Raw genomic sequence first — 14,477 nt, 5'->3', positions numbered from 1 at the left:
ATGCAACGCGCCCCTCCCCTCCGTGCCCTCAGATCCATCCCTCGACCCTTCTCTCTGCCCAATTCCATCCACGTCCCCGTTCCCATCCCCGTTCCTAGAATCCACCGCCACGGAAGCAACTCTTGAGACAAGCCCATTGTCCAACACCCTCCTCCCCAGCCTAATCGCGTTGGGAGCTCTAAAGCTATCCTGGATAGACTCAAGACTCTTACCGCGCGTCTCAGGCATGTACAGCACGAGCACAAGCAGAGTTGTAAAGGAGCAGCCGCCAAAGAGGAAGTATGCGCCGTACGAGGATTTGGCGAGGAAGATTGGGGTGATGAAAGCAACGAGCCAATTGGCGAACTATTTGTGCGTTGCATGTCAGCAACACTCGGACAGCCAAGTTGCTATCTGATGCCAACAACAATAGTTGATAGATTACCGCGGAAATGTAGGAGGAGAGAAAGCGACTCACGAAGTTCAACCCCTGCGCCAGACTATTCGTCATCGCCCTCGTCTCCACAGGCTGTATCTCACTGGCATAGATCTTACCCACGATCGCCCACGTAGCCACGTACGTTACCGCGAATGCGAAGATCAGCACAATGACAACCCATCGACCAACACCCGTTTTATGCACGCTGTCCGAGGCGTACAAGCTGCCGATGACGAACATGCAGGTCGATAGACCGACTCCACCCGTGATGGTGCAGGCGCGTCGAGACCAGGCGTCCGCGAAGTAGAATGCCGGGATGGAGATTGTGAGGGCGAGAATGCCGGAGACGCCGGAGGCGAGGAAGGAGGCTTGGCCTGGGGGGAGGCCGGCTTGGGCGAAGAGGATGGGCGCGTACTGGGAGGGTTGTTAGGAGGGAGCGATCTGGGAGAGAGAGGGGGTGATATCTAGTGAGAGCGATTTCGGGAGACTGGGAAGATGGAATCGGGGGTTGAAGATGGACTTACGTAGAGGACGCCGTCAATGCCGGATAGCTGCACCATGCCGAGGATGAAGAAGCCTAGCATGGTCCTCAGTCTATACTGTTTGTTGAAGATGTGCCAGATACGCTTCAGCGTTGGAGCAGTCTGTTGTGACTGCGCTAGGAGATCCTTCTCTACCTCCGTGCTTGAGATATCCAGTCGACCCAAAGCTACCATCGCATCTTGGCGGCGGCCTTTGGCGAAAAGCCAGCGAGGTGAGGTTGGTAGGTAGAATAAGCCGATGGCGAACACGACCGATATAGCCGCCATGATGACGAATGGCAGTCTCCAAGCTATGGAGGAATCGATGTGGATGGAGCCGTAGCATGTCATGTAGCCAGCTACAATACCCAAGGCGGCTAAGAATGTAGGCATTGCTACGAGCATTCCTCGTTTGCTGGCTGGTGCGATCTCCGTAATATATCTATACAATGTATCGGTCAGCTCCCTTTCACTTCCAGCAAGTCGTCAATCAACATACACAGATACATTCGAAAGCCACAGTCCTTGTCCCAATCCAGTCAATGCACGCCCAACGAGAAGCACAGCAAGGCGCTGAGCAGCGGCCTCCATGACCGCGCCAAGCAGGAATGTAAGAGCTCCAGTCAACACAACCCGAAGATGGCTATAGCGATCGGCTAGCTGACCAGCGTAAAAGGCGGGTACGGCGCCCATGAGCATGATCAAGGAAACGGTGAAGCCTTGCAGTGAGGGCGAGAGTTTGCCCATTGACTCCTCGAAAGCAGGCATGGTCGTCAATGCACCGATTGAGCCAGTGTCGTAACTGTCGAAGATCAGCTTCATCCTTTGTAATCATCGATGTCTTGTTTGCAAATGTATACCCATTAAGTAGGCCGCCGATGGATACGAAGGATGTAGCTAGGAGCCATCCTGGTATCTTCATATCGCTGACAATGACGATAGTCTTGGTTTGCTTCTAGGTACCGTCTTCAAGTCAAAGTTGAGGTCAAAAACGCAGCGGGAGGAAAAACGTAAGGAAGGGAAGGGACGGTGGAATTGACAGGTGAGCATTGGGGCAATTGAATCATTTTATGCGAAGTCCCATAGATCGTTATCAGATTCGCAAACAACGCATAGATAAGCATAGAGCATGACATTACTGCAATGAGACGGGATTGAAATTTTCATATCTGTGCGAAGTGGGAGGTACACAGTGCCTCTGATGTAACAGCTGGAAGAGGAAAGTTCCCTTATCGGATCGACTGGTCAAAGCATTCGGAAAGCGGCTAGGACGGAAGGCCGTGCGTGGGGCTGAAGCCTCAGCCAACAGAACACCAGAGTATTCCTGCATGGGTGCTGGTTCTGTAGTGACTGCTCTTTGTGAGCATTCTGAAGAGAACTCTAGGGCAGGCGATGGCCAGAGTTTCGCCCAGTTCGAGCGAAGGGTCAGTAATTGTGCCTCCCGGTATCCCGGCTCATGGCAAAATCCTCCGCGTGATTCGCACACGTATGTCCTCGACAGGTTTCTTCACCCCAGTCCCAGGCACCATAGCAGGCAACTTCCACGTGCCACTCGCCGGCGTGATATTCCAGAGGCTGAAGATAGCTGTACCCAACGCTATGATTTCCTTCTCTGCAAACGTTCGCCCCTTGCACATAGCGGCGCCCGCACCCCAGGGTCTCAAGGCTCCACGTCGGGCGACTGGTTTACCTGTCTTTGGATCGACCTGTAGGAAGCGATCGGGGGTGAACTTATCTGGATTTTGATATATTGACGGGTCTCGTTGATTCACGGAGTGTGCTACAGATATGTACATGCCTGGTTTGAGCTCATGCTGGTACACGCCGTCTTTGATAGTAATAGGGCGTGCGACATATCGGATAGATGCTGCGTCAGTGGCCAGTCGGTAGGTTTCGAAGATACAAGACTTCATTAAGGGGCAATTGCGGCTCAAAGCTGTAACATCCATCGATGAGTCTGGCGGAGGGCTTGACTGGGAAACTTTGACGTAAGGTGCTGTTTCCTCGCGGAGCTGTTGCAGAAGGCCTGGAGTAGAGTAGACGTAGGTTAAGAACCAGAAAAGCATTGGATGAGTGTTGGCGTTCTGACCAAACAGAATGGCAAAATCACCCTGTCCACGTTGTCGAAACGTCCAATCTTCCCGTACATAGACCTTACTCCGTTCGAGTGCGGCAGTACTGATATCCGACATGTCAGCGTTGTAGTTGATGGGCTGCCCTCGTTGGTATTGGTCGATACGTTGATAAAGAGCCTCTATTGCATCGGCCACGCGTGTTCGAGCTGCTATGCCATTCTTGATTGTCTTAAATGGGGCCCATGATGGGATGCCTATCATCATGAGCGGGAAAATGTAATTGTCAAATTCCCAAAAATCGGCCAGAAGCTGCGGGGAGCGATCTAGAAAGTCGTTCCCATAGAGCAGGGGAATAGTGATACAAGCACCAAAATCTCGTACAATGCTTTGGAAGCTGGCCTCGACTACTCCTGACTGATTGGGTGAGTCAGGTGTGACAATTCGAAGACCAGCAGATAGCTCCCAGCGTTGCATGTGCGTTGTGTTGGTAGCAAATGTGACAAAAGAGGATGCAGAGGACAACACATTGGCCTTTGCTATGGCTGCTGTTGCGCCGCCGTCACTCAGAAACATTTGCTCGATAGGTCTAAACAGGTCTTTCCATGAGTTATCGAGCTTTGTCTTCAGGTCAGGCGTGTCGGTAGCTCCGAAAACGCGCGTCAACAAGGTGTACTGAAATGGTTCAGCATTGAGAGTATGGTACGATTGCGACAAGAAACGATCTGTCCTTGGAAGATTCACAATGACCTGATGTATGGATGTAAGGCCGAACAAAGAGCCGCCATATCGTCGCGTCGATGAACTAGATCAGTATGAGCTCATCTAGCAGATGATGGACGAGGTATAATGCATACTAAAGCCGCAGAATCAAACCACCTTTGGAATATATATAGCCTGCAAGAGCAACCTCGAGTGCTGCCCAAGTTGGGAAGTGTCTCTGCTTGCTGGGCGAGAGGATAATCTTGTACACCATGCTAGAGAAAAGAATGATAACTGCAAGTTTCCATACCGTATTGAGATCAAATGATCCTGGTGGTATACGTTGTGACCTCGATGACAGCCGTAGTACGCCGTCGTTCGGTACTAGTCGTTCCATGGTGGGATGGGTGGCCTGGGCGGGACGCCTTAAGCAAAGACAACGAATTTTACAGCGAAGGGAATACATTCAATGTGGATCAGTCTGTATTCATATATGAAATGATAACGCCCCAGTTGGCTTAAGGCAAGACAGGTAAGAAGATATATCATCATGAGTAAGAATTACGCGGTGTGAAAGAGACCTAGCTGCAGCATTGGTGCCAGAGTGGGAAGTGGGGGATTTGCCTATTGGTTCACGAGTCCTGGACTTCGACCAATCGCCACTTGGTGCATCGCAATCACACATCGCTAGAGAATATGGTGTAGCAGCTAGCAAGAAGCCATCTTAGTGTTCGCCTGCTTTCTTGCATAGGGCATTTCCCTCGCGAAATCTGAGTTCGATTAGAAAGGCTAGATCAATGAAATAGAACGAGGAGAAAAGGCTGGGAAAGAAATTGCACAGCAATGAATATGGAGATTATGCGGGGACGGCGAATTTGAGGGGGAGAAATGATGTCTTTCCAATGTGATGAGCTATCAAAAGTTGGTAGATAAGGGATTCACAGATTGGAGATCAGCAACAGTCGCATTTTATACCAGTACGACCAGATCGAAGCTTGGACTTGGTAGCTGCTTCATGCACTGTTGCAAGTGATATGTAGAAAGTTGGAAGAGGAAAACTGATCGAGTGGTTTTTAAGGATTTTCATACGAACAGGACAGCCCCTTCCGGTGATGACACGGTCTGGGCATTATCAACCTGCGATTTCGGCCATCTTCGTGCTCAACAATTGAGACGACGGAGTAAGTATTAAGCATGTCTCTCCCCGTCTCTCTCGCCATACAATGTCATAGTCTCTACCCGGCAGCAAGCCCCTCCCCGCCTCGCAGTATGACCTCTCCACACATAGCCAGAGAAGCCAAATCCTTTGAATCAATCAACAAGTCCTTGGTGCTTGTAGCTCCCTGCCTATTCAGAGCGAGTGATTGCGTGGGCGTTCGTCGTACAAGAACTGTCTAGCATGCGCAAAGTTCGCCATAGCAAAGTGAATCGGTCCCTCAGCAAGCCCGCCCGAATCGCGATTCGACTTGCCCTGACATGACTTTTCTGCATTGTCTGTAGTGACATGCTGCTGTTATCATGCATCTTTTTCACACTGCTTGTTGACATCTGTCTGTCAGACCTACATGAGCTTCGGAACCATATGTTTGCGCAACACTGAAGAGGCAATGTGATTATACTCTGAACTCCCTGTACACATCAAGTCATCATAGATAAATTTGGGAGGAAGACTGAAATCTCCTACGGCTAGAGCATTTATACTCGCTGAGCGTTCCAGATATCTCTTCCTCCCCCTCCGCCAAGACATTCAATTCGACCTGAGCATTGAATGCACCACATCTTGAATGGATAGGCATGATTATCTCCGTAGATACGAAAGCCCGTCGAATGCATTTCCGATGTTGCAGTTCCAAATTTCGACGCCAGGTTTCATTGATACGCTCGGCTTTGAGTCGTTTGTCCTTAACCCTTGAGAGTATTTTCTGCTCCTATCCTAGAGGAAAATAACGTGGCGCTGCCGATTCATTTGGGAGTACAGATATGTGTCCTCAGCGCTTGCTCTTCTGGACTCTGTCTCCATCGAATCAAGATGACTCTGTATAGTACTCCCTTGCGTCTTCCCATAATTCATCTTCTGAGTCAGAGCTCTGTTCTTGCCTTTGATTGATCGTATGGATCATATTCATGAACGCTTCGTACAAGGCCACCGCATCAGCCACTGGGCTGCGAAAACCTCTCTTCAGCCGGAATTCATTATGATCCCGTCGCTGCTGAGCGTGTTCCCTGACACTTCTGTCACCAATTTTTTTATCGATGTCAATCTTCCCCTTCCATCGTTTTTCCATGACTCGCAGAGTTTGTACATTGCAACTGGAGACCGCGACGAGGGCGTAGAAACTTCCCATCTTAATTGCCATCTGCCAATCCAACGCAGGATGTAACAATACGTAATCCAAGGTTTCATAACCATCAGAAAGTATCGACTGGAAAATGAGTGTGCGCCCCTTCCAATCTTTTGCATTAACATCCGCTCCGCACGCTAAAAGTTCCTGCGTAACGTCGAGTTCATTTCTCCCGCAAGCTTCTAAGAGCGGAGTCTTTCCATCTCTTGTACGCTGCTCGATACTGGCACCTAATTCGATCATGGTTTTAATCATAGATTTGGTTGCTGAAGTGACTCCATGCAAGGGTGAAGCACCATGCGCATTTTCGAGTTTTACATCCGCTTTATGAGTCAGCAACAATTTAAGGGCTGCTGCATCTTGTGCATAATGTAGCGGAGAATTTCCTAGTAAGTTCTGTTTATTTGGATCCGCTCCGCTAGTGAGGAGTTTTGTGACCGCGTCAAGATCTGACTTTTGGACAGCCCAATGCAGTACCGTTTCCCCCGGCTGCTGGCCGTGTCGATCTCAGAGCGATTCTTGGATACGAGTACCGCGTCGAACATGTACCCGCCAAAGCCTAGATAGGCCTTGTGCAAATCAGAGAGCCCAAGGTCATCAAGGTGCGAATTATTTTGCCAAAATATCTCCTCCCATTTTTCTCTAAGATCTCCAGGCATGTCAGCGGCGTGCCATCTGGTATACCAGGCCTCGACAAAAGGCGAACTAGGGTATGGATCTTCTGAATTGAAATAGTTGATATCCGCACCGTACGATATGAGCATCAAAGCCATGTGCCACAAGCTCAAGTCTACCGCAGTATGAAGAATTGTGGAACCTTCGGAATTTACGTCAAGGACGGATGCTTCCCCATTGTCGAGCATATTCTTCAGCCCCTCCGTTACTTGCCGTTCGCTTCTCCCTTCTAGCAAAATCAAGAAAACGTCAGTAATAGGTTGGAAGTCTCTAACTCTCATGACTCTAAGAAGTAATTCGGGTGCTCTCGCCATGCTACATGAATACGTTACTAAGACTGATCGTGCAAGAAGCCAGCGGGGAAAGATGTACGTCATGGTGATGTTATTCGAGCACGCCTGACACTGCATATGTTGAAGTGGTTGCTTCTTTGAAGGGAACACCCGGTAGCTAAGGGAGAATAGTCCCAGCATGGCAGAGAAGTTGTCCGGACTCCTTTGATAATAATGCTGGTTGCTGCAAAGACAGTTGAAATTGGAAGGTTTCCTCAATAGCTGGAGTTTTCCGGCACGATCGTCAAAGACATCAGGTACAGGAGCTTTTGGAGCTTGCACTTGAAACCCCGGTTCCCATGCTTCCAACCTCTCAACTTTCTGTATTGAATTCAATTGCTCCTCACATACGGTTTCGAGCTTCAGTGAGGATCTTTGTTCGCGAGCAAGAGATGTCTCTGGCACTGTCTGGAGAGGCTTTGAAAAATGTCTTCCTGATTGCGGAATCCTCCTGACAAGAAGGTTTGGTGCAAATTCGATGGCGGAGTTGTCCTGTGATACTTCCAACTGGCAGGGGTTCTCTCTAATGTGCTTGTGAATTTGGAGTATAATGGAAGCGGTGAACAAACTTAGTGCTGATCCCAAAGCCATTCTGCTGCTGCAAATATCATATTTGAACCTCTGTAAGTGGCTTTCAGCTCGCAAGAAGACCGATTTGTCCACGCGAGCATTCGCTTCGTTAGTTGGTGTCTTCGTCAATTCATAAGCGATATAGCTCTCCAGCTCTAATGCGATGGATTTGACTCGTTCAAGATTGTGGGTGAGACTCTGAATAGGATGTCCTCTGGCCTGCTGATTTGCGGCTCTGAGAAGCTCATCCACTTCGCTCGCGAGGATCCGGAGGCTTAATACCTCATCGTTAATGTCATTCAGAATCTTAGGAGCATGTTTCAGGCCAATGACATTCTTAAGCAGCTTTGATAAAGCTCCCCGGCTCCAAGCAACGTGCATACGCTTGCAGAAATTGAAAGTGGATCCATGAAAGCTGACTTAGCGTGACCAGGAACCTCGTGGAGGGCGGTCCGGCGAATTGGCCATGTATGGCAACCGATGCAACTCTTGAACGTCGGAACGAGAAGGGAATTCAATGTCTTGGCCTGCTCGGTCAATTTTCTACTTCGTAGGCATAGTGGATGTTCCTAAGGCCATCCGCAATGGCTGAACTCAATGATCATTCGGCGGGAGAGGTGGTGAGGTAGCAACCGTACTTACACCCGTGATATTGCTCATAAAGTTAACGAAAATCAGGCAGCAGCTCACCCACTCGGATTCAGCCTCGATCTGCGCAGGCAAAGCCCAGGGCAATTTAAATGTCTTGGCATCTTGGCTCTTGCGACTTCGGCCTCAATGGGACCTCTCAACAACTAAACCTTTTCGTGCTCAACCACATTGAGCATCACGCTCGCTGCTCCTTCTCCCCCTCCTGCAATGTCATCGTCCCTACCTGGCAGCAGGCCCCTTCCAGCCTCGCAGTATGACCTCTCCACATACTGGGGGCGCGTCCAGCAAGCAGCAGAGATCACAGATCCGAGGTGAGGAAGCCCGCGGTAGGTGGACCTACACCAACAAGTACCCCCAACAGGAACAGACATGACTAACAACGACAATTGTGTTGGCAGGACCCTCTTCGTCTCCTCAGCCGGGCTCGAAAATGCAAAGAAGACCGTCACCGCATTTAAGGAAGGGCGGGTACAGCACATGACGCCAGAGATATGGAAAGCGAAGAAGATTGTGGATTCTACACTACATCCTGGTAACGCTCTCAAAGCCAATCTTCACCGCGTTATGTTGCACGACAACTGCTAACGACCCTCTTCCACAGACACAGGCGCCCCCGTCCTCCTCCCCTTCCGCATGTCCTCCTTCGTCCTCTCCAACCTGATCGTGACAGCGGGCATGCTGACCCCCTCCCTCACGACCCGCGGCATCCTCGCCTGGCAAATAACCAACCAGAGCCTCAACGTGTGCATCAACGCCTCCAACGCCAATAAATCCACGCCCCTCTCCACCTCCACGCTCATCCAATCCTACCTCCTTGCCGTTTCCGCATCCTGCACCGTAGCATTGGGGTTGAATGCGCTGGTGCCAAGACTGAAGTTCCTGGGGGGCGGCGCGAAGGTTGTGGCGGGGAGATTGGTGCCGTTCGCGGCGGTGGCGAGCGCGGGGGCGTTGAATGTGGTGTTGATGAGGGGGGAGGAGGTGAGGAGGGGAATTGATGTGTTTCCCTCGCATGTGGGAAGGGGCAAGGGTACTGAGCGGGGAGGTGGTGAGGGTAGCGAGGGAGGGGAGGAGCAAGCGCAGAGTCTAGGGAAGAGCAAAGCTGCCGCACGATTAGCGGTGGGGGAGACGGCAATATCTCGCGTGCTGAACTCCTCGCCTATCATGGTGATTCCGCCCCTTATACTTGTGCGATTGCAGCGGACGGAGCTTCTGAAACGAAGGCCAGGGTTGGTCTTGCCGGTGAATCTTGGTACGTGGATATTCCCTTACTATCTAGCTACTGGTTTGTGCGAATCTGAGGCTCATTGCGTTTGCTGTCTAGGTCTTATCCTTACGACCTCCATCTTCGCCCTCCCGCTTGCCTTGGCGGCATTTCCACAGCGACAGAGTGTTGATCCCAGATCGTTAGAACCTGAGTTCTGGGAGAAGGTGCCCGAAGGAGGTCGGGTGGAGTTCAACCGTGGTATATAGTCTGGCAATACTATGTAAGGATCGGGAGTCTTCATATCTCATTTTTGCAGCCTTCAAAAATCTGTTATGAGATATTGGTCTAGGTCGAAGTCCTGCGCGGCGCGATACAAGAGCTTCACAATGACATCGAAGGATCTTGGCAGGATCAACTGTCATTTTCTCTGCCATGGAATGGCAGGAGATATGTGTGACAAGCATTCTTTCTTGAAGAAACCACTTCCATCTCGCTTTGAGTAGAAGTGGAGGGCCGTGTTAGGCTAAACACCTATCCCTATGTCGATGATGTCCGTGTGTTGACTGAAGGCTAAGTCTGTGAATTCTCTGAATAGACTTGCAACGAGAGCGAAGAACGATTGCATGAAAATGTTGGCTTTACTTCAATTCGCATACGCGATGACTCTCCCGTCGGGTTCGGACTTCAGAGTAATCCTCTGAGTCCAGCGGTTGATACGGTGAACGTCCATAAAGCCGTTTCTCATGCCACATCTCCTACCACAGGAGACCTGCCTTTTCGAAGCGACATAGCTGGTTAGTATACATCGGGTACACGATGTAGTCATGGCGCTGCTAGAGGCAGACATCGCAAAAGAGGCTGGATCCTGCAGTCTGCAGTATTCTCTTCACCTTCTTCGCACTGGGTCGACTGTTTGGATCTGAATGCATCATCTCAATAGTTGTGTCAGCCAGTAAATCGAAAAGAATACCCGTTTCATCTCTTTCATCTGTTAAACCACGTATCCACTGACAAACTCGAGGTAGGTCTTCCCGGAATGCGTGGGAAACAATCGCACCTGACGAATAGCGGAAGGCTCGATAGGCTCGATAGTCCTCTAAAGAACGTCGTTGCGTTACGGTGAGCATTTCTGAAAAGACACAACCTAGTTGAAAGACATCACCAGCTTGGCCTCTCGACGGACACTCTGGAGACCGATAGACCGGTGTGCCTATCGCAATTTCGCGTGTGCTGGAGGCAGACTTAGACTTCAAGAGGTCTTCAGCACAGCCAAAGTCTGCGAGATATGGTCGCAGGTTGACGTCTACCAGAATGTTGCTTGGCTTGATGTCTCCATGCAGGATGTGCTTCGAATGAACGTACGTTACTGCGGTAGCGAGACATCCGAACCAGGACGTCAAATGACCTAGCTCTTGCTTGGGATAATCTTGATTCGTGCACCTCTCCAGAAAGTGACGAAGATCACAATCAGCTACCGTCAACATGAGTATGCTAAAGGTTTCCTCTTCTACAGTTTGTAGAGCAACTTGAGGAACGTGGTCATGTGAAAGCCTTTGCATAATTTCGAACTCTTCCTTGACCATATTCTCAATGTGGTTTCTTTCAGAATTGTCAAGATTTCGGGGCGGGAGGTAGACCTTCTTCTGTGCATAGATTTTGTTGGTACCTCGCTGTCTCACTTGGGATATTTCTCCATACGAACCGCGACCAAGGATTGCAAGCTGATCAAAGGCGATTGCTTTTGGAACATGAAGACTCGGCAAAGCCACCTCACCCTGATCTCCTGCATCAGTGAATGAATCCGTCGTGGGAGATGATGAGACTTGAAGCCATTCTTGTACCAAATCTTCTTTGTTGGCAACCGAATCACTTGGTATCACTGTGCGACCTTGAAGGGCGCCATCAGAAACGGAGACTGTCTGACTAGTATTGGCCGATTCTACTTGATTTAAATCTTCAGCTTGCCATGTACTAAGCTCCCCTTCTTGGTTGCCTGGGCGATCAGTGTCCTCGATATCATCTTGAGGTGGGTATGGAAATATTCCCCCTAATTTTCGGAAGATATTCACTCTTACGGATCTGCTTGTGGAGAATTCTCCAAGATAAGAATCCTGGAGACTACCATTAAGATATGTGAAAGGATTAATATAGCGGAATCGATTCTTCTTTGTTGCCATATCTTCAAGGATGACTCTCATTCCAGTGACCGTCTTGAGCTGCTCGGCAGACCATCGTAAAGCTCTTGATTCTGCTCCCTGTCTAATGAAATCAAGAAGGAGTGCCCCCAAGCCTGCTGCGATAGCAGTAGCCACAGAGGTCCATGAACTCATTTTGCTTGGTCTCAAATCTGTACCAGAGATTAGTGCTCCAGGCCAGGCAGACCTCACATTCTCTCCTAATATGCAGAGGTCTTGGTCCCCTTTCGGCTCAGGATTGTCACCAGACTCATGGCCATTGTAGAAGGCAGAGTTCACGCAAATGACCCTTTCATCAGATGCAGGATAGGCCGGTCGATGACAATTCAAACCTTGATTAGATGGCGCGGCGAATATGATCACTTTCTGCGCAATGGCCGTAGTGACGGCGTTGTAGATAGCATCATTGACGTGGGAGAAGCCCAGTGAAAGCGAGATTAAATCGACTTTCCAAACTTCCACTGCATGCAATATTGCCTATCCAAGTCAATAGCCAACATCATTGGAATATAATACTCCTATCTTAGCTACGTCAACTGCTTGCAAGTCTGCCGTAGCGCTCGCTACTCGTCCAACATAGAGATCTACGCAGGGTGCAACCCTGAGTATGAGGGCAGCTTTGTGTGTACCGTGATCCACCGAGTCAGTACATCTTTTCATCATCTGCCTTGAAAGACATGTGCTAGAAAAGAGGTCGACATTCTCCTCTACCCAACTACTGAAGGCTTTGATCCGAGTACGGCTCGCGAGGAGAGTCTCGTGAGTCCCATCAAATCCACTGTCAATCAGCGCAATCTTTACATTGACTTGCAAGTCCTTGCGTCGTCTGATAACTAGTTCACGTACCGTTTCTTCAAGATTGCGAAGCCAGCGTTCTGCAGCTTCGTCGCTCATAGCCAAAAAAGTAAACTGACCCTATCGTACTCGGGTTGGATCTTCAATGCCGAATGTATGAAATTCCGATAGAACAAGTAAGTTATCCCTCATTTATAGAAGGCTGAGGCATGATCCTCCAAGGTAAATAGGCGTGCATTAAGAGAACAGCAGCGTACCAGGCAAGCAAGAGGGGGATAACCAGACATACAACGCTCGGAAGAGCAATTGGGTCCACGATGGCACAGCGCGGCAAACTGTCGAAATCGGATTTTATACTAAGTTCCTACAGCTGCTGGGTTTCAGCGGCGACGCTTCTCTTCATCGCACCGTAGCGCATCAGATGGAATCGTTGCCGAGTTCATGGATACTTGCTGGTTCAACCCAACCAAACAGTATATCGCCGACAGTGTCCTCGACCCCGGTGTGCAAACATATATTAAAGAGAATAAGAGGCGGCGACCGGTGTATATGATTACAGGCCTGATGATCGCAAGAGGTGCCTCTGCAAGCAAGAAATCCATGGTTGATAAGGGTCTTCACGCTCAATTTGGCGTTGATTTTTCCGCCATTGGAGTCCCCGCTGCTTTGGGGCCGAAAATCGAAGTGGCGTCTGGTAAGGAGCAGACTATCCATTTTGATCATGCGACGGACTTTGTGCTCGCTTATCGACTTAAAAAGATCAAAGTGAAGGCGAAGGGAGCGATCAAGAGCAAGCCGTATAATACCGGGGCGTTATTCGACTCTGACGTGAAGGAGAGTGCACTACCCGTCGATACAAGCTGGGACATCGATGATATTGAAGCCGAAGACGTGACTGCGGATTTACTAGATGGAGGCTCAACATCCCATGTAGCGAGATTCGATGAGGAGTGCGAACTCGTTGCTCTAAAGTAATACGGACGCCCAAGTCGAGGTCGGTATTTGGAATTGGACTTACGACCATATGAATCCAAAACATAAGAGAACATCACCTACTTATGACTTGTAGGACCAGTCTTGCGCCAAGACTGTTCATGTTCATTTTGGGATGAATGAATCGAGAATCTAACTTTGCAGCAATGAAGTAAGGCCAAAACTTTCATTGAGCATTGATTGTAAGTCATTGCTTGCTTGCCATCAAACCCCTCATTTTCCTAACGCTCATTACTAACCACCAGCAGACTTCTCATTACCATCCTTCCCACACCTGACCTTTCTAAAGATGCCAAGATCCAGTACCACTGGGAGAATCTGAATGTGGCGGTAGAGAACGTGAAGCATGAGCAGGCCAGCAGAACAAAGTACCAGCTCAGTCTGCCGTACCTTTTGATGCATACGAGATTAAAAATAACAGGTATGTAACCGCTCGTCGCTAGGATGAAGAAAGTGCCATAGTCGACCATGTTTCGATCATCGCCTCGGGCAACGATAACCAGACATGCAACCTGAATAGAACCCGCAGGGAAACATTGGGCTTTGTAGAACTCGGCATTTGCAAACACGAGCCTGTCTGTTGATGTCTCCTGAGTGCCGGAAGAGCCACGTGAAACTGTTTGATGATTGGAGAAAAGATCGTCGAGGAAGAACAGAATGAAGATGAAAATCGCAAAAGAGGTCTGCAAAATGAAGGAGGTATATATCTGTTCGAAAGTCTTAGTCTGGTTACAACGGATTCAAGACTGACTTTGAGAGACACAAACGGGAAAGCTACTGTATCAACAGCCCTGGTCGAAGATCAATACGAGAGACCACACTGCGCCAAAACACTGGTCCCAATAACCACCCACAGAATCTTGAAGCAATGAATAATTGCTTGCCGGAAAGTCAAACCCCACAGATCTAAGCAACCAAATGTGATTTCTGCGAGTCCATATGTCTTTGAAGGCATCATGCACACAATGAGAGTACGACGCGATTCTCAAAGACCACAGTTGACTAAA

The 14,477-nt window shown here is 49.4% G+C and overlaps 4 protein-coding genes across 4 annotated transcripts; 1 reads left to right on the top strand and 3 right to left on the bottom strand.

Annotated features, from left to right (window-relative positions):
* Window positions 1-2,393: 2,393 nt before the first annotated feature.
* Window positions 2,394-4,110, bottom strand: KY384_006704 (uncharacterized protein; the record flags this gene model as incomplete). The annotated part of the gene is made up of 2 exons (XM_044815198.1): window positions 2,394-3,686; window positions 3,922-4,110. 2 exons carry the CDS (start codon window positions 4,108-4,110, stop codon window positions 2,394-2,396), a joined length of 1,482 nt encoding a protein of 493 aa, XP_044668298.1.
* A 1,627-nt stretch (window positions 4,111-5,737) lies between these two features.
* Window positions 5,738-8,013, bottom strand: KY384_006703 (uncharacterized protein; the record flags this gene model as incomplete). Its single annotated transcript, XM_044815197.1, has 2 exons — window positions 5,738-6,547; window positions 6,589-8,013. The coding sequence occupies 2 exons, from the start codon at window positions 8,011-8,013 to the stop codon at window positions 5,738-5,740; spliced, it is 2,235 nt and encodes a 744-aa protein (XP_044668297.1).
* A 2,215-nt stretch (window positions 8,014-10,228) lies between these two features.
* Window positions 10,229-11,817, bottom strand: KY384_006702 (uncharacterized protein; the record flags this gene model as incomplete). The annotated part of the gene is made up of 2 exons (XM_044815196.1): window positions 10,229-10,260; window positions 10,458-11,817. 2 exons carry the CDS (start codon window positions 11,815-11,817, stop codon window positions 10,229-10,231), a joined length of 1,392 nt encoding a protein of 463 aa, XP_044668296.1.
* Window positions 11,818-12,918: 1,101 nt separating this feature from the next.
* On the top strand, window positions 12,919-13,452 carry KY384_006701 (uncharacterized protein; the record flags this gene model as incomplete). The annotated part of the gene is made up of 1 exon (XM_044815195.1): window positions 12,919-13,452. One exon carries the CDS (start codon window positions 12,919-12,921, stop codon window positions 13,450-13,452), a length of 534 nt encoding a protein of 177 aa, XP_044668295.1.
* Window positions 13,453-14,477: the final 1,025 nt, after the last annotated feature.

Source organism: Bacidia gigantensis (genome assembly GCF_019456465.1).
Source record: "Bacidia gigantensis strain McMullin 20006 chromosome Unknown contig_249, whole genome shotgun sequence".
Taxonomy (NCBI): Eukaryota; Fungi; Ascomycota; class Lecanoromycetes; order Lecanorales; family Ramalinaceae; genus Bacidia; species Bacidia gigantensis.
This window is presented reverse-complemented; position numbering and strand designations above follow the sequence as displayed.